Below are 21366 nucleotides of genomic sequence, written 5' to 3'. Positions count from 1 at the left end.
TCACAGGCAAAATTGAAGCTTACTCTCTAGAGAAAGTTTCATGTCTGAGGTAGGTACGTTGCCTTTTGAGATAAAGAAATTAAGCATATTGGGTTATTTCATACATGGGTCATGTTTAGAGACTTGTTTGCTAGATCAAGTATCTGTACAGGTCTTCATCTGACTGATCAAACCATCTAACAAAGCATAAACAAAAGCGGGGTTGTCAAAGACTTTTGTTGTTCTTCAGCAGAATGAACATGCCTTAACTCAAAGTTGAATTACTTTTGAAACAAAAACTAGGGGATACTTGCCTTTCAGTCATTTATGTGCCCTTAGGAAAAAGGAACCACACAGTGGGTATTCAGGATAACCTTTGCTTCTGAATTATTTGAATGATACCAAAAATGAGCACTCCCCCCATGCATGAATCTACAAATAGAAATACTACATTCTGGGACACTAACAAGGAGGCAGTTAGCAGACTCTGGCCTAATGCTATCAATAAAACTGTAATGAACATTATGCACTCCTCTGTAAATTCTCTTTTGTCATGACCTCTCTGGCAAATAACGATTACTAGAAAGGACAACCTCAATCAAAAGAAAAATGGTTAATTATAATGAATGCTCTGATAAATGCCAGTTATTTCTACCATATCAACCTGATACAAATTATTACTGCAGGATGGGTGTTAGCTAAAGAAAGCAAACTGAAATTTGGCAAGGCATTCTATGATACTATGAATTATCCCACCTAAATATTCCAGAGATTGGTTTTAACCGAATTACATACTTCTGAAAACAGTTTAAAAACAAACATGCAGAGCATATCAAGACCGAGTTTTTATCATTGAATCCCAACATGCACACCACAGACAGCTGCACAGAATGAAAAATCAGCTCCCACTGTGCCTTTACAAGGGACAGCTGTAATAAAGGTCCTTCCACATCAAAAGAAAAAAAAAAGTAATTATTTAAGCCCTAACCTTATGGTTATGGTATCTTTCTCCTGTAAAGGAAGTATTTATAGTCCTATCTTTAGTAAAATTTGTAAACGTGCCTCTAAAATAAAAAGTACCAGGAAAGAAGCCTGCATATACTGAAAATGTTTGAAAATACAGTACAGTTACTGCTTATTTCTCCTATTCTGACCACTGTTACTCCTTTTCACATTTCTGACACAATGCTATCTTTGATAACTGATTAAAAATATTTGAAGTGCAATTTGGAAAACGTATTCACTGAACTATACTAAAAATAAGGAAAGAGCTTTTGAAATCATCACTTTCTAGTCATCACTTCCTGCAAAATCTCCAACTTTCTTAAGAGGATACAATATAAGAATGCACGTGTATTTAATGAATACTATGAATATATGTGAATAACTGTTATTTTACAGACCTTCACGGCAAAAAAAAAAATTGTGCCTAATGAATATCTACATTCCAGTTCATTAACTGACCTTTCTCTTTATTCCATATTTGCACAAAGACTATATTACATTCTTCCTTTCAAGCAAGAATTCAAGAAAATCCAGACTACAAAGGAGTGGAGGCAAAAGGTGAATACATACATAGAACTCTTCCTGAACTCTTAACTACTGTTAACTAACTCTCGTTTCTTCTCCATGTTATTAATATTCACTTTCTGGATAGTTCTAAATACTATCCTCCTCTATTACCACAAATTACCATGCGATGATCAACAGAGCCCTCCAAGTGAAATCAATCACAGAACAATTCTACCAACAGAAGCCTACCCCCCCCCCAACTCTCTGTAAAGATTGTACTAGATAAAAAATGAATGGTATTTCAAATGACAATTTTCTTTTGGTATTAAAGACAAAGCCAGTAAAAATACTGCTACACACTGAGACCCAGCAAAGTTCACACTGCATACTGGACAAGTATCTACTCAGTGGGCTTGTAGCAGGACTTGACATACTACAAAATTAATTGATGCCTACAAAGTGAAGAGCACCTCTAAATCTTTCAGCTAGATATAAAACAGTCAGTGTGCACTTCTGAAGTGCTATCTCCCATACATGTAGAGTTATGCTTTTCAGAAAAGCAACGCCTGAAGAGATGCTTCAGAGCTACATGCATGAAGTCTGGATTAAAAATGGTTCCCTTACAATAGGCTCCGTGAGTCACAATGAGCTATTTAAAAAAATACTTCCATTTTCTAAAACTTGGCATTTCATTTTGAGTCACCTTCTGCTAAGAAAAATTATGAATGATTATGCTTTATTGACCTTTTTCAGGCCAGTAATGACTCTTGTAAAATTGGATCTGTCTTATTCAAGACAAAAAGCCATCATACCTATCATTACTCCTGCCACGTTTATCTTATGCTTTTTCCAGTGAAGTAACTGGAACTACACCCAACACTGGGTTTAAACTGTGACACACATAACAAGATACTCTGGCTTGTTCTGTATTTCTTTCCCAGTAACACCTAGCATTTTATGCCTACTGCTAAACACCAAGCATTGAACTTCTCAATGACATTTAAATATATATAGACGTATCTAATGTGGTTTAATATACATACATTTTAACATACAGATGTATGATTTATGAATCAACAAGAATAGCTGGAGGCAAATAAGCATGTCTCTGTAAAGTATTGTAGAAGTAGAACAAAAATTGCAGCATGGTATTTTGCTTAAGAAGCACCTGTATTAAATGGAGCCTGTCCCAGATGAGTTTACTCTTACTGAGCAACTGAGCTTACTCAAGGCAACGAATATTGTTGGAAATGCAAAACATGGGCCAGGGTGTCTCTGCACAGATCAGAGCTCAAAGAGCAGGCAGAGCAGGCAGCAGCAGCCAGGTTGCACAGAGAACAGAAGAAACCATGTTAGGAACTTGACAGAAAGAAACAGAACAATGTGTAGCCACTTGGAAAATTACTGAGGAAAGCAAGGATTCCCCATAAAGATACCTAGATTCTGAGAAGATTAATATAAAATAAAAAAAAAACCCAACCTTTTAAAAATTTGCATCTTTTCTTCCTTAGTTCCATTACAAAGGTAACTGTTACAGTTTATGTTGCAAGAAAAACTGGCTTTAAAAGCATACCAGTTCACTATAGTAGAATGCCTGGTTAGCTGTCATGGTTTAAACAAAGTCAGCCATCAATCACGCAGTCGCTCTCTCACTCCCCCCCCCCCCCCTTTTGCCCTCCCCCTGCTCCCGGAGGGATGGGAAGGAGAATTGAAAGAATGAACTCCCATGGGTTGAGATGAGAACAGTTTAGTAACTAAGGTATAACACAGATCATTACTGCTACCACCACCAATAATAATGATAAAGGAAATAACAAGGGAAGAGAATACAACACCTCACCACCCGCCAACCGAAAACTCGCCCCTCCAGCCTTACCAAGCACCGATACCTAGTCCAACCCTACAGTCCCCTAGCTCTTCTAGGTAACTCTCAGTTACATCCTGGGCATGATGTGCTGTGGTATGGAATACCTCTTTGGTCAGTTTGGGTCAGTTGTCCTGTCTCTGCTTCTTCCCGGCTTCCCTTCTCCCTGGCAGAGCATGAAGATCAGAAAGTCCTTGGCCAGATCAAATATTTAAGCAGTAACTAAAAACATCGGTGCCATCAACATCGTTCTCAGGCCGAAAGTCAAAAACACAGTGCTGCACCAGCTACTAAGAAGGAGAAAAAATGATTGCTACTGCTGAACCCAGGACAACAGCTCTGTCTCAAATCCTCTGCCAATGCTAGGTCCTACCATGAACAAAAACCAAAGCGCAGCTCTTCAACCAAGTTAAAAATAAGGACAAACTAGACAAATTTAGACTAAGATATGGAATTTTAGTAAGATTTATTAATGATTGGAATGATATATCTATGAGCATGAAGGAATGTTCACCACAAAGACAACAACAGAGAACACTTTTTAACTATTCATAGACATATCTTGGACTATATGCCACAACTCTAAAGGAAATTTTGCAGGTTTGTGATCAAGGTTGCTTGGGCTGTTGTTTTAAGAGGACACAGTACATGATTTTATTGATCCTTTCTGCTCTTCTATTTTATTCAGCTATAAAGTATACAATGTAAAAATATTGGAAGATAAAACTCAAATTTCATTTAATAACAGATTACAGAATACCTACCTCACATAATTTTAAAATGAAACCATTTAAAAAACTTACTACACAGAAATGGCAATCAAACCAAAAGTTAATGGTTTGCAAGTGCATGAGAAACAACAAAATTCAACTTCCCATTATTTGCCTCACAATAGCAATTCTTTTGCTTCGTGATAAGATTTTATCTCTTTCAAAATTATTTCTCAGCACTTGCCAAAAAGGTGGAACCGACAGCCACAGAGATTATTTCCTCAAGTGTGATCAGAGTAAAGAACTGCAACGCAACAGCGAGTTTAGCATTGTCATAAGTTTTCGTTATTTCTGTAATGCTGTATTACAGCAGTATCAGTTTAGCATTTATTGTAATATTTTTAGGGAACTGTAACAGGGAGCCTGATTTAGTAATAAAGCCCTCATGCTCTCAGCTCAGAACTATTAAGTAGAAATTCTCAAAACTAGATACTTTATCATCTATTCTGCTATCTTGACACTAATTAACACTCAGACACACCTTGCTGAAGTGTGTTAAAAGGAACAAAGTCATTCTAGGAAGCTTGGTAACCAAACAATTTTTTCCCTGAAGCATAGAAAGAAGCTACTATACAAAATCTTATGGCTCATAGAGTCCTTGAGCTGTAATTTGAGAATGAAGCACTGGGTAACTTTCAGTCCTATTTGAAAATGAAAAGCTTAGTCCAAACAGATACTTTTATTATTTGCTTTTATGGTTATATTGTCTCCCTGCCATTCTAGACTTCTAGATCTAGATCTGCAGTAATTAATTCTCATACCTAAAATAAACTTTTCAGCCTGTTTCAAACCCTTTTCATGCCCTAACAGTCGTCCATTCTCTCTTTGACCACGAGCCAGATTTAAACTTGTAACTACCTCAGCCATATCAGTTTCATTTTCCTTCCAACATATTCTGTGAGGATATAAAAGTTGCCTAATAAAATACTATTTCTCAAAAATGTTCCATGACAATAGCAGAATATGGTTAGACTAGAAGACATTTTTCTATACCAATTTTGTATATACAAAAATATTTAAACAAAACAGCCAGCTAAATAAGTAAAACAGGAACATACTGATTAAAATAAAAAAAAAAAAAAAAGAGTAACCAAATAACTTTAAAACAAATCTACATAAAGACTGAATTTAGACTTCCATAGCAACTGCATTAATAGTGTCATCCATATATGCAATATTTACTTTTTACAAGTATCACAGTGCTGGGAGGGTTCACCTCCATGGAAGGTGGAAGGTTATTCCATATAAATTAACCTTCCACAACATCTGCAGCAGAACACCCTGAGGAAATAAAAGCTCATGTTTTCCTGCTGACAAGGACGGGCACCAGAAAGCTATGAAAGCAGCCCTCCTGGCAGTAGCATAATTAGAGAAGCAGGTTGTAAAGGTTGTAAAGATATACAGGTATTTTGCATCTCTCTCAAAATAGTAATAGCAATTAACTACTTACGTGCAATTATTCTTATTAATGAACAATTATGTGGTTTCTCTGAAAGCTATAATACAAGAATACTTTTACTTTCATCATTAGGGAAGAAGGCTTCTGTTGGGTAAGCAAGGTTAGCAAGCCATGACTGCTGAATTATGCCAACAGTACATGAGCACTTTCAGCATCAGTTTGTGAGGTAAGGCTTCAATGAGGACAGTGGTTTTCTCCAGTTCAATTTTAATGTAATCTCATTATCATTTGGCTGGTTAAAGAAAAACTGCACACGCAGTGTGCCGGGAGCTCAAGGCTCATTGCTTACTGTCTCTGAACAGGAAAGACATGCTTTATCCCTCCCTCCTCCCCTTTTGAAGGTGGCTCTCCTTGATCTCTTACAGCACTGCCTTGAGGACTATGACTGTATCAAGCTTAAAATCCAGCCAGTTCAGAATATGGTAATTTTTTGGGAGAGATAGGATTTCGTAGTCTGTTTAGTTTATCCCTCCCCACCCTTAAAAGAGATAAGATTCTTTACTCCTGGCAAGTAAAGGTCACATATTGAGTAGAAAATTTCTATGCAACCATAAAATGTTTGAAAAGAAACACATTTAGGAAAATCCAAATTGAAAAAATTGTTGTTTACTGTATTTCCTTGGATGTCTCTTTTCCTGAGCACAAAATACATACATTTTAGAATTAAGCACCTTACAACAAAGACAGAGATAAATCATTATTACTACTGATCATAGCTATATAAAATCTAGTGTCTAGCAGAAAACCAACCACTGCGTCACTCTAATACTACATTAGATCACATATTTTAAAAAGTGTTAAAATGCTTTTGTGCTTCAACTTTTAAATAGACACCTGTATTAGTTATAAATACGCCTTTTCTTAATATGAAAGTATTATGATAATGATGAGATTGAACAGATACTTTTGAACTAAAATCCTAATAAAATATGAAACATGACAAAACATAGAAAAACTTCGTACTTTTCTGAACACCATTTAACTACATATGTAGAGACTAGCAAACTATAGTTACACCTCCAAACTATATTAATTTATGGTATAGAAATAGAAAACATAGCATACAACTCAGTGAGTTCTATTTCTGTTGGCATTAACACAGATTTGTACAGCTTTCCTACACAACACTAAACAATTAAATATTGCAATATATAAGCAAATAAAATGCTGAACCATGAACAACCTGGGATCCAGGTAAGCCCACTAAGTCATTTTAAGTCATCAGTTAAAAATGTTCTGCAATGATAATTTTTTAGATTATTCTTTACCAACTGCACATAAATAGGGAACAACTGAGTTCAGTGGAAGTCTGAATCTTGTAGCTGTAGGGATTCAGTAGGAAATGAATTTCAAATCCAAAATAGATTTTGTTTCTATTATCAATCTGCTTCTATATTACGCTGTGTGTAATCACTTTTGCATTGGTACTCCACAAGGCAGAGATGCCAAAACCAGTAGAATGTGAAAAAATATCACAAGAAGTTGGTTTTGCATATGTTTTGTTCACTGTATGTACTTACAATTTTAGAACACATTGACTTTACTCTCAAAGCTCATTCCTGGCTTCTTTTCACTTTGGAAACCCTTCAATGCTTCCAAAATTCTCAAGACTACACCAAATATCAGGGACCAAAGAACTGATATTTAATTTCTGTAATCTGAAAACTAAAGCTATCATCATTTATCTATCATCTCCACACACTTTCTGATCAAACGCAAGGAATTGTCTTACTACCTTTTTACTATTTCTAGAAACCTCTGCAACTGTTAATGAAACTGCTGAAGTTGAAACAATTTCATTTTTGCATATTCAGCATCAAATTATTAATCTTATTTGTTAAAAACAAAACAAACAACAATAAAACAATAAAAAAAAACCTATAAAAAAAAACAAACCCAAAACACCACAAAACCACGCAACCCCCCCCCCCATTAATCTCCATTAATTCTCCTTCGGAGTCCCTCAAGCATTTTACCTTTTCTACTGCCACCAGCTCCTTTTCTCCTTGGTGTAAATAGGTTCTTTCTGGTTAAAATCTTTTATATCATTATCACCGATATGGAAAAAAAGACCCCTAAATGCAGGGGTTTACTTCCATAATACCAAGAGCAATAATAAGTTTAAGGTATCTTACATTTCATGTTCATTGTACTTGAAGAATTAGGGGCTTACTTTACCTCAGCAGTTTTCTCCACTTGACATGTCTGCCTACACACTCATAAAATATCACTTGAGAAAGTAAACAATGTGTTCTTGTTTCACATCTCAAACATTTTACAAATACAAATTAACAATTACATCTGTCCTTTTTTATGAAGGTATAACTTTGTAAAATGAGTGACTTCTTTTTTAGCCTTCAAACATTTCTATAATTGTACACAGTTTTCAAAATATCCCAAATTTTCTTGAGCTGATATGGTTAAGAAACTTCCCCTATTCATCTGGTAAAATGCATTTAGCCATAGTCGTGCCTAAAATGTAAATTTATAACCAACTGTTATGGCTTAAAGGTAGCTAACCTTTTCATTCCTAATGGCTTTATGGTCAGAAGCTACAAGTGGTAAGATGAAGAACAGGAAAGGGACTTAAATATCCAGAACGTTAAAAAGTTAATCAAGACTGAAAGGAGAGTTACTTACGGAAGCAAAGGCAAATAACATGACACTTCCAACATATAAACAAAAAGCTAACAATAAAGATGACTGCACACTTCTAAAGAATTAATTAAGTATTTTACTGAAAGACAGAGACACCAATATTAGAAATAATTTCTTTTCACCGGTGCTTACAAGGGAAGTGAGGCAGATGTCAGAAACCAAGATTAATTTACCAAGAAGAAATACTGAAGGAAACCACTCACACCAAGGAAGATTTGAAGAAATTAGACCATGCAAAGGCTGCCAAAAACTCCAGAACCAGATGGGATGCAGCCTGCATTTCTAAGGGAAGGAGCAAATGAGATGGAAGAACCATTAGCAGATATATTTAGAGAGCATGTGAGAACAGGAGAATTACTGATAGACTGAAGAGAGGCAAATGTAGCACCCATGCCATACTCTTCATTATAAGCAGCAGAAACAATACTGGAACTGTGACAGTCTCCTATCGCATGGTAACTGTGCTAGCAATAGCTGCAGCCATGGCAACATGATGCAATGGGAGCAGATGGGAAGTAGAAAGGTCTGTTTAAGGGTAATTAAGATGTGCTTGTTTAGGAAGAGGCAAGTGTTATGCCCCAGCAGGCTTTGTCTGCTCTTCAGAAAAAGCTGCCTGTGGTCTTTTAAATTTTTGCCACTGGGGATAATAATTAGCAGATAGATGCTCAACAAAGGAGTCTAGATTCTGACTTGAGCGACAGCTGGTGGCGGCTGGGCCAAGGAATAGGCAGCCTTTGTAGACAGGGCAACAGAGAGATGCAGACGGACAAACCAAGACAAGAAAAAGCTGTACGAAGCGTTAAGCTATACAAGGGGTCACAGAATGTTCATTCTAAATGAATGCTTCACTCTGTGACGCCTTTTCTCCCCCTTTATACAGATTTCTTTGGTTCGCTTGATGTTTTCATCTCAAGTGTTGTTTTTTTCTCTCCCAGTTCACAGTTCTACTGGGTCATTCTCCATTTTTTTTCCCCCTTCTTCCTCTTCTGTCAGGTATACTGCAATAAAATGGCACACCCAGTTTTCTGGCAACCAGCAGTTTCACTGAAGTGCAACACTTACTCAACACTCTTCCAGTGGAAGACTGGAGAAATGTAAGACCAAAAGCTTAAATAACAGAAAACAAGTCAATAAGAGTGCCCTAAACTAATAAAGATTCAGAAAAGGCCCATTACAGAAAGAAAATAGAACCAACCCCTCAGATTTAAGGCACAAACATTTATCAAGAGGATTCCAATAGAAAAGCTCATCACATTTGACAGACTACTTTCTAGCCTCCCAAAGTTACTCCCTCTCTAGGAAAAACTCTATTTGTGATGCATGCATAACATCAGAAAAGGCCTCAGAAGGACATCAGAAAAAGCCTGAGGTGACACCCAGACATTGCAGTGCTTTAGCCTAAGAATAAAAATTAAGCTTAACTACACTGTTACAGTTTCAGAGAAAACATCATTTATCATAGTGTTAATGTATAGTAAATAAAATACTGTACGTGATTAACTTCTACAGACTGATCATAAATATCAAAATTCAAGCTGGACTGCTCAAGTGTGGATGATAACATCTATTTTCTGAATAACAGCACAAAGATTAATAAGGCACATTTCTGTATACACACATCAAAAATTACAAGCATCTTTTACAAATACCTTTAAAATGTACTTTCTGAGAAATGCTCCAGTAAAATTTGATCACTTGAATCCACAGAAGAACAAAGCAGAAACTCCGCACAACTACAGCCAAAACTAGTCACTAAATATAGCATATCTATATAAAATATTTTTAATTTTTATCTACTGATGTTATTCATCAAGGTAATTGATGCAACAAAACACTAAGAAATTCCTATTTGTTTCTTATACAGATGGTTATCTCTTCAAGTATTTGGAAATGAAAATTTATGCACACAGAACATAAGAATACACTAGTGAAAAGGAAAGAATAAACATTGTGGTTGTCCTGTTACTACTGAAACTTTAACTGCTTCCTGAAGCTGAAGTAAAAAACGTGAATGACCTACAACCAGCTTTTGTGGGAATGGATCAATCAGGATGCAGCTAAGGAGGACTAAAGCAGGCCTGTTCAGTTCTGTTTCAATTCTCTCCTATTCCTCTTCAGCTGCTCTTTTCACTGAAGTCTCCAGTCCAAGAACAGCATTCAGTAAATTGCCCTCCTTGGAGCATGTAAACACCTACTGACACAAACTGCGAATTAGAAGACATAAAGAGATCCCCAGCTTCTGCCATGGGTGCTGGAATATAGACAGATAAATGGCAAGTACTCATACTTCTATCAAGAAGTCTACCACAAACCACTGGCACAGTTACTAGAACCAGGACAGGAAAGGTACATACATCCTTGGAAGTACATATGGAAGGAATGAATAAATGACAGTTACTGGCTGACTGAAAAGAGCCCCAGATCTGATATTCACTAGTCTGGTTTGGTCAAAAAATTTGTTTTGTTTTTGTTTTTTTAATGAGGAAATTTAAAGAGAATTTACTACAAAAAAAAAAAAAAAATCATTCAGGTTTGACTACTCTGAGAATCTGCTTGGAGTAAATAACAAACCAAAGCAGCTTTGACAGTGGTGCAAATGGAGTGACACATTTCACTTTTAAGAGAGAAATAGCTATATGTCTATTGATATAAAAAGAGTGATTTAGCAAAGTTTGATGGTAAACAACAGCGGTTTAATCAGATTAGATGGTAAAGTACACTTGAGTATTTACTCAGGCAAAACTGTCAGAGGACCCTCCTGTTGAATCATGAGGTTCAGACAGAACCCCTTACATTCTAAACACCTTCTCAGAGAGGGGTCTAGGTGTGGCTCGATCCAGACCTAGTCTCAGACTTGGTCAAGAGTTTATGTCAAAACACAATCATTCCTTTATATCACTTTGCTAAGATTTCAAAGTTTAGTATGCTATTAATTGCTTACCAAGAATATGTTGTGACAAGGAATCTCTCAACCTCAAGAAGTAACCTGAGACACGTCCCTACTCAAGGGGAGATCCTGGCATACAGCCCACTGCTGTGCAAGAGAGCTCAACTATGGATTAGGATGACTGAGTCAGTCACATCTGCATATTAACTACAGAAGTTAGGGGTTTTTCCAAACCTGGAAGCACTATGATTATGGGGGCACATACTGCTCAGATTAGTCCTTAGCTATTGTGTTGTTATCTGTCTCCCCCAAATCCCCTTTGAGACAGGGGACATCTTGATCAATGAATTCAAAGAGTACACATGCTGAATGATACTGCAGTGATTAAGGGATTTGATCTGTTAAAGCAAAGTGATATTCTGCACCTCATCTCAACATCTCACACATATCAAAGTCAACAACGACATACAAGGTGATGGATGCCTTTAGTCTCTGCCATTCTCCCAGGGTGTGCATTTTTAAACTTTTCTCTTACAGTCTTCACCAATATATGCTAATATTATCTCTCCACTACATAGATTCTATTTGTTCCAGCTACCAAAACCAATTCTCTGCAAGGACAGGGACAGACAACAAAGGAGATGGATAGAGGGGATGGACACGAAACGGGACACCACCACCATTTCGATTTATTTATTTATTAACATTCAAACATTTCAATCAGATTTCAACTGAAAGGAAGCTACATGTCTCACCACTTAAACTACTCTAGGATGTACGGCTAAGTAGCATGGCCAGGAAGATGTCATCATGCCACATCACTGAGAAGAATATGGAAAACTCCCTACACATTATTTCTATACACTTTAGGTATGTTTCCTATATTTTGGTTATTTCTGCTATATGCAGAAATCATATCTGGTGATAAGAGATAATTAATGAGGAAACATTTGGACCAGTTTTAAAATCGATGCATCTTGTGGTGCAAGTGTATATGGGATGTACTTAAAATTAGTAGTAATTTATTTTTTATTTTTTTTTACAACAGGCATAGATCTTTTTCTACAGACTTTTACTGAAGAAACTGATTTAAGTCTGGTATTCCAATAACTCAAGTTTTTCACAGGACTTCTATAAAGAAAATATCTCATTTTGCAACAAACTACCAAGCTGAGCCAAGATGAGTATTTTCTACAAAGTCAGTTCAGTATTTGACTGATTCTTACCATAGGTGCAGTCTGAAACCTCGCACAGCAGTTCAACCTTGTGCCTGACGTGCAGTTTGAACAGCTGCTATTAAGGATGAGTCTTGTTTTATTTTTCTTAATCCTATCTGCCCATAAAAAACAACAAAAACCAACACAACAACAACAAAAAAAAACAACAAAAAACCAACACTGAATTCCTTGTATATATAAAGGATTTTGGCAACATAAGCAACTGATGACTACTAAGTGGTGACCAATAAAATTCAGATAAATTAACAAAATTTGGTGACGCCTTCAGATAAATAAGCTATGCAAAGACACTTTAGCATGGGGGCTTCTATGTGTAATTAAGTTTCTGCATATTAATATCACAATAAAATTTTCTTAGTACATACACATTTCTAAATCTTTTACTGAATGTGTATTACTAAACATCACTCATGCTATTGTCTTTTAAATACATGACTATTCTGTTTTGACTTTGGTCCCAAGATGCATATAACCACCCACCCACTGCTGTAGCAATACCACATAATACAGTTCTGATAAGATACAGTCAGAAGTTAATAGTTGATGAACTATTATTTGTGTTTATTGCTTCAACTGCCTCTTTATGCCTGCAGAAAATAATACATTCACAAAGAAAAGACACTGCACCTGTGAAAAAAAGCTACACGAATACAGTGTTGAGCAAACCAGAATCAGCAGTATGAGGGGTCTGATCCTGGCCCCAGCTAAGCACCACACAGCTGCTTGATCACTCCCGCCCCCAACAGGACAGGAAGGGGATTAGAAGAACAAAAGTGAAACAGCTTGTGGGATGAAGATATAAATTAACAAGCAAAGAGGAAGAAAAAATCCCAAAGAACAAAGCAAGTAATGCATAGTGGGAAAAAGAGAAAGCACTGACACTGTACATACTGCTTAGCAATAGTGAAAACACTGGTGTTATCAACCCTGTTTTAGTCACAAATCCAAAATATGCAGGAAGCTAGCACCTTATGAATATTATCAGAGTTTTACCAGTTTTCAGAATGTCTCAGATGGCGTACGGTTTAATTTTTGAAAGCATTATTCATGGCTTCAAATTATAAAGATATCTTTCTTTTTGTTATCATTGCCTGCAATGCCAGGTTTTGTAACACTGCAACAAAAAGACATATATTGTAACTGATTATATAGTTGTTTATAATACTATAAACTTGGTTGAAAGTTAGTTCTTGACCATGTGTTTTGCATATATATTGTATAAGCAGATCGCAAGAAATATGACTCACTAGCACATTTCCTTGAATGATATTGACCACAACTGCCTATTTACATTTCACTGAATGAACTGATATCTGAAAGACTGGCTGAAACTACAATATGTGAGTGTTCAGGAATCAAAGCCAAGTCTTAATAGACCTGAATAATATTTCTGAAGCATGAATACTGTTTATTCCAATGATGTAAGCAGCAATTAGAGTTGCTTACAAGCAACTGTTCTGAAAAGTATTAGTTTTAGCTAGATTTCACAGTTGTACAAGCACTTAATTCAGAGGAATTATTTTAGTTTTTACACAGAGTTCATCTGTTGGTAAACACATTAACCAGTAAATCAATACAAACTCCATCGCCGTCCTTCCTTTATGAAAAGTGAATTATGGAAAGGGAAAGAAAGAAAAATATACATCAGAATCTCTAACACTACTGCTTTAGTTATTAAAAGATATATCTGAAGTTCTAGTTAGGCTTATTCTTACTAATATCAATCTTTCCATTTAATACTTTCTGGTACATTCTTTTCTCTTGGGACTATCTTTAGTATTAACTATAGTAAAATGTTACAGATGTTACTGTATTACCACATGCACACTTTTTCAAACACAGTATTTACCTGCTAATACATCCTCACTGACACAGTCATCTCAGCTCTTTGATGAGACTGATTTGAATCTAATATTGCTTAATAGGTTAATTGAAGCTATTAACATGCATATACAAAGCATAAATTACTTTCCATTATTAAGTTACTACACTAATCTCACAACAGAATATACACAATGTAGCTAAAAAATGTTCTGCAGAAAATGAACAGCTATGGACTTGGAATATCTTTCTTGCCATCCAGATATTTTGTTAAAAAACACTTCTTTGAGGTGCAATCTTGGGCAAGCTAAATTAAAAGCAAAGATAAATGCAGACAAACAGTCTGTTTGCCTAGAACAACAGTGACAGAATAAGCACTTTTCTGAGTTCAGTATTCATTTAAAAAATACATTAACAAATTATTGAAATTTATAACATTTCATGACTGTTACAAGCCACACTGCGTATTTACAAAGCAACAATTCTCACTATTTTCAGTCATTTAAATCAACTACAATATGACTGTTGCCTTTCTTTAAACATACACATTTACCAAAATGTTTCTAATACCAGTTCTTACACTGAATTATCAAACCATATGTTATTACTTTTTAAAAGAGAGCTAGAACTGTAACAATACCAAGGAAGTGGCAGTAGATATCTGCACTCTTCAACACATATTGAATATTACAGCTCTCCAAAGATAAGTACAGATAGAAGAAAAATATAATATTTACGATATGATATATAATCTAGTTTATTACATAGTTTATGTAATATATAGCTTATGTAACATGACCTCAAAGTTCCAAAATTTTTTTCCTAAGTGTATAAATGTTAGGATACATAACAGCACTAGAAAATATCCCCAGACACTATTAGGCTTGTACATAAACATGAAACCACTGGGAGATAACTTACCTAGAGTCTGCATAACACTATTAAAGCCACATTGCCACTCACCACAAGTGAAAGGGGCCTCTTCCATGAAACAACACCGATCAATCCTGACAATAGCACCTGTAATAAGGAGAGCAAAGTCACCAAAGACAATAGGTACATACCAGTGTCACAGTACTAAGATGAAGCTGAATGAATACCCAGCCCTGACACATATCTCCAGAGTGCTGGAAACCAACTGCTAAAAAGACACTGTTTTCATTTTATTCTCAATCAGAGATAAGCACAAGTACTACTAAGCTGTTTTTAAAGCAAATCTCAATCCAGCTGCCAGATCCTATTAGTTATGATCAGATCACAGAAAGTCTTCAAACATCTTCTCTCCCAGTCCCAAATATTATCAACACTAAAGGAGAATAAATGCTTAAGGTAAATCTTGTGGTCTCTTAGCATCACCAAAAATTAGTTCATGAAAAGGGGAGTAAAAATATTACAATCACAGAATCAGCCAGGGTATCCAGCTAAATGAACAGAAGGGCTTCTTTATTTTGTTCCACCCACCCAACCACACTACTTGATCTTATGTTTGAAAAAGCACACATACAAACATTTTAAACCTGCATTTAACATACAGATACATTACCCCCTCCACTTCAAGCCAAAAGCAAGCAGCATTTAGACACTGATACACCTAAAGCTGATCTTAGGTACTTTGAAAATAACATGCAAGTTACAGTCGAGACACCATAATCATCACAAACTGTTAAAGACAGGGGTAAATAGAGAAATTGGAGCAATGGACTGAGGGATATTGACCCTGGGATGGACAAAAAAGGTGGAAAGGAAATTTTCATTACTGATTATTTTTAAATAAATGTTCTAAACCTCAGAGCAGTCTTCCAATATATGAAAGGGGCTTCAAGGATGCCAGAGGGTCTCTTCATCCGGAACAGTAGTGACAGGACAAGAGGTAAAGGGTTTAAACGGAAGGAAGTTCAGGTCAGATATAAGGAATAAGTTCTTTACTGTGAAGGTGGTGAGGCAGTGGAACAGGTTGCCCAAAGAAGTGCTAAATGCTCCATCCCTGGCAGTGTTCAAGATCAGGATGGACAAGGCCTTGGGCAACAGTCTACTGCAGGGTGTCCCTGCCTACGGCAGGGGGATTGGAACTAGATAGTCCTTTCCAACCCTAACCATTCTATGATTCTATGAAACTAGGATAGAAATAAAAAGCAGAGAAAAGAATGCATGATGTATTTACTTCATGGGTCTTAGTGTCATTTTTTCCACCTCAAATGTGTAAAAGAATTTGTCTAACTTGTGTACTTTGCTAGTCACCATTCTCACCATGTCATGCTTTACTAACAATCTTTCAGGTATAATAGAGCATAACAAAACCACATCTAGCCACTACAGATGCAGCGTACACTGTACTGGGAACCAGGATGCCTGGTGTGAACTGGGGAGAAAGAGCTCTTGGTTATATGGAGAAGTTGGACTGTGGAGTATCCAGTTTAAGTTTTCACTATGTCTCGTCTGTGGACATTCATACTGTGAGCATGTTTCAACTTTGTAATATGGACAGCTGCTGCAGTTGTTGAAAACATTATTCAGGAAGTTAGCATGTCAGAAAATGTGTATTTTGGTATTTTCTTTATCAGCTATACCATTAAAAAACAAAAAAACAAAACTCAGATTTTTCATAGTAAAATCTTAATTTTAGTTTTTAAGCCAAGTATAAATGCAACAGATGAGAAGGCATAAACACATAGTAAAAAGTGAATCAAAATCAGGATATGGATACCAAAGGCTATGCAAATAATCTCTACATACAAATGTGCATAGTTTGTATTCTACAGCATTTCCTACAGCATAAAGGCTACATACTTCTGCATGTTGGCCAAGACAGGGAAAAGCTGAGAAATCCATTTTTGCAGTTAATTAAATTTGCTCACATGGCTCTGTTAGCTTATTATTGCTGTATGAGAACTTGTCTCTGGGCTGATAATCCTGTAATGTGAAAACTGCACTCAAGAAGATAAAAACGACAGGGTTAGCTAGTTTATCTGCAGGCTATATAGCAACATCTTCTCAATTAAATAAATGGGATGGCTGAAATTGTGAGGTTATTAAAGAAAACATTTTAGGAAAAAGAAGCAATTGCCTCCCAAAACAGAGCCTGTATTGATACATAAAATGCTCATACATAAGCCAGTACTTCTCAGTCACCAAGTCGTATGTGCAGAGGCAAGCTACTCTAATGTGCTACCTAAGAGTAGCAAATCCTCACTTCCATTTACTGTGGCTATTTCTATGAGTTAAACCCCTCTTCCTCCTACCCAACATATTCGCAGCATTGTGCATCCCTGAAGATGCAAAGAGAGAGCTGATCCTTTTTGTTCAGCTGACATACAACAGTGTTTGACATTTACAGAGGCCTTGCAAGATCAAAGAGTTACATGAATTTTTTGTTGGCAGCATAGCTTGATTTCAGACCCTGCATACCACATTTATCTAATGTATCAGGCCTAACTTCTATCTACTGAATTGCAGCGACACCCCGCCCCATATAATAACCAAAATAAATCAAACTACTAAAAACATGTTTGAAAATGTTGATTTGCCAGCTTCCTTAGGCAGAACTGCTACAGATATATGTACCTGTTGACTATAACAGAGCTGATTCACAGAGAAAAGAATACATAGAATACATTAGTGTTGGCTTCTGCAGCATTAGAAATGCAGGAACATTATCTATGAACACCTTTCAACATGCATATGAAAACTCCATTATCATTAATGCAAGCTGTGCTCATGCATGAAAAAGAGGCATTTACTTTAATAGGCACATACTGAGGCAGGACAAAAACAGAAAGTAAAATTAATTTCCAGTACATGGACTGCAAACAAAGTATTTAAAAAAAAAAAAAAAAGCCCTTGATGTAGTCTTTTCCAGCATTTTAAACCCTTCACACTCAGGTAACTTTCTACAGATTTAGAGGGCTCAGATTCTGAGGACAGATCAGATGATGCAGTCTCTCGATATATCTTAACCTTTCCCAGTCTTCAACTCCAAAATGGTTATTGTACATAATACACTTTCTAGTATACTTCTTTCAACTTCTTTTCTGAACTACACAAAACATTTATATAAATACTAATTTAACCAAAACCACATTGAACATTGTGAAACAGTAGGAAAAGACTTCTATAGAAACATAAAATCACTGATGTTTTAAGTACTGATTTGTTTAATATAACAAATTATCTTTTTTCTCAGTACAGCTTGGGATCTTGCAATGCTTTTCTGTCTAATATAAAGCATATGAGTTACAGGAAACTCCAGGTTATATTGTCTACTCTTACTCCAGCTTTCTTGTTCAGGCTGATTCACCATGTATCAAGCCATCTGCTACTTTTCTGCAAATTTTTGGGTTCCTCTCTTTTTCAGCTTGTAAACATGAGACACATTCTTTAGTCAATGGATTCAGTTAATATTAAATTAATCATACAAGTTGTTCACATTAATTGCTGAAATTCCATCTTAGCCTTCTTCTAAGGTAGTAAATAATGCAAATACTGGCTATCCTTAGTTCCTATGTTATCTGAATAAACAGAATCCATAGCATAGCACATCCAACCTATCTACATTTCCTTCCAATCAAAACATATGACGATATGCATATGACATGCCAATTCAAACACATTCAAATTAACTTTAGATAAATGGAGAAATACTGCAACATATAATTTAGAGACCTTAATTGTCCTACTAAATGAACAGAGTGTTCTGGGTAGGTGGTGGGGTATAAATGAGCTCTAGTAATAACTGAAATTAAAAATAAAATGGACTCTTAGTCTCTTTAAATCACCTGTAATACGTTAGCAGGTCAGGTATAAATTTCAAAGCCACATCAATCCTTTTATCTTGCAGCGTTACAGTTGACCTCGTATCACTAGGAAATGCAAGTTATTCCAAGTACCTCAGAAAAGACAAGACAGAAATATACTAAAGTAAATAAAGGCACAACCACATAAGCAGGGTTTAAATGAGTTATAAGAGCTTTATGGAGTGTAACTGGTTTCAGTAGAAGTAAATTTCAAGTGATTTACCTCCACCTGTAGGTAAGTTACATGGCACCACTTGCTGTGTACAAAATAAAAGGCAGAGAAGATGCATACTTCGCATTACTCAGGTCTTACCAGTTTTACTTAATTGTTAATCAAACAGGCCTGTAACAGAAGGTCTAAGGACAACCAAAGATGTGCAAGGGTTCTAGATGTCACTTGTGTGGCTCAGCTAAAAGATACACCACATTTCTGCTGAAATTCCAGGTTTTGGAAAGCATTATGATTCTGACACCTGATGTTATTTTAAATTAGAGTGCAGACTGTTGTTTGTTTTGGCTTTTTTGGTATGTTTTCCTGGGCTGCTGGGGTTGGGGTTTGGTGTGTTTTGTTGGGGTTTTGTTTGTTTGTTTCTTTTTATGCCCTTGAATTACGATTTCTGAAGACTTCCAATATGTTATTTCAGAATTACTTCATCATTTTTGTATCTACGTATTATATACCACTTGGTGGTATTTCAAATTATCTGTACCCCACATATGTGAAAGTTAGTGCCTAGAAGACAGCCACAATCTCCCTTGCATTGGACACCTCTTTTTTAAAAAGAGAAGGATGGCAAACTGTCATAACAAATCAACTTCTAACATCAAAGTGCAACCAAGAGAAGTATTACAACTCTTCATTTGACAGCATCCCAACTAAATCTAATAGACATGAGCACTTTGATTAAATCTTCCAGAGTTACAGAATAAAGGTTTCCCCTGGACTCCGTATTTCCCACACTATCCAGCAACACTGTATTTTTGGTGTGATTTCAGTTCAAAGTGATCACTAAAAAAACCAAAAAACAAAAAACCCACCAAAAAAACAAAAGCAGACCAAAAAAAAAAAACAACCCCAAACCAACATACAAACAAACCAACAAACCCCAAAAAACCCTTTACTCAATCAGAATTTTTGTTTTTTAAACATTAAGCCAAAATTGTGCATGGTATTGCATTGGGAATTAATACATTTTGGCATAATCTAATTATGTTTCTAACAGTATAAATAATCGTACATAATTTTGTAAGCAGATTTAGTGAATCTCAAAATGAAAGGTCAGAAAACTATTCTAAGATATGTGATACAAAAATTTACCATGATTATATACAAGAACTTCGCTGACACACTTTATGACTACAATTGCTAATAGACATATGATTACAGAAGTATCAGCAAAATTTGTATGGCCATAAGAGTTAAATTTAGGCATTTACAGCTGTGTATGTATATGCTTTCAAACATGTACATTGTTAATGTATCTAGATAACCTAGAAATCAAACAGCCTATCAGCACATGTATTCCAGGACCTACTGACACCATCACTGTCCCCATGGGGAATGTGTTTTTCCTCCCTCAGACTTAGTCTGAAACTAGGCTTTAATTTACACCCATTGCCTCCTGCCTCTCAATGTGCTGCTGTAAAGAGCCTGGTATTAAGAACATTATATTGGCACAATCACAAAAAAAACCACCTTCAATTTTCATCTTAATCTAGATTTTAAAAGTAGGCTGCAAAAATATTACTTGTCATGCTTTCTTAAGAAAGACCTTGCTATTTTGTAACAGCAGATTTGTCAAGCTGGTATGCAGAATAGCAAGACAGTAACAAAACTAGTGTCAGAGAAAGGAATACTCTTGCAAACTAGGAAAAATGTATAGAGCTGTCAGTCACCTTTAATTATTCTTGATAACAGGAGCCGAGATGCAGTTAAGAAATCATAAATCACTCCTCTTCACAATTTCAGGACTTGGAGCTTCCTGGAGCTCAGATTTCACTTTCTCCTTTTCTCCTAAGACATTAAGGAGCTCAACTGCCAGTACCATAATTCTTCGGCAAGTCCAAGGACATGTTTACATTTTGATATTGTATTTGATCTGCTGTACTCAAAGTGGAATAAATAAAAACCTTGCGTGTTGGTGTTTCTGTATCATTTTATAACACTTTCATTATAGCTAAAACTTAGCTTTATCTTAACTCCAGTAACAAAAGATGCCATGTTTTTTTCCATTACAAAGGCAGAGATACTACTCAGCTTTGATGACTTCACTTTCAGAATGTTCATTTTATGTTTCAGTTGTTAAAAAAAAAAAAAAGAAAAAAAAAGATATCCATCATGGTGCTGTGACAAAAATATTGTGCTAATTTTTTAGACATTTCCTAATC

The 21366-nt window shown here is 35.9% G+C and overlaps 1 protein-coding gene across 2 annotated transcripts in view; it reads right to left on the bottom strand.

Annotated features, from left to right (window-relative positions):
- The window catches only part of ENTREP2 (endosomal transmembrane epsin interactor 2), a 103527-nt gene that overhangs the window by 51927 nt on the left and 30234 nt on the right, over positions 1-21366 (bottom strand). For both annotated transcript variants that reach the window (XM_061347551.1, XM_061347552.1), the window contains exon 2: positions 15152-15208. In XM_061347551.1, coding sequence (XP_061203535.1) covers positions 15152-15208 — 57 coding nt within the window. The remainder of the gene's footprint in view (positions 1-15151; positions 15209-21366) is intronic.

This window comes from Neopsephotus bourkii, unplaced genomic scaffold, assembly GCF_033783945.1.
Source record: "Neopsephotus bourkii isolate Nb327-2 ecotype Australia unplaced genomic scaffold, CSIRO-AGI_Nbou_v1 NB_318, whole genome shotgun sequence".
Classification (NCBI taxonomy): domain Eukaryota; kingdom Metazoa; phylum Chordata; class Aves; order Psittaciformes; family Psittacidae; genus Neopsephotus; species Neopsephotus bourkii.
Note: the sequence above shows the minus strand (reverse complement) of the source record. Positions and strands in the feature narration are given on the sequence as shown.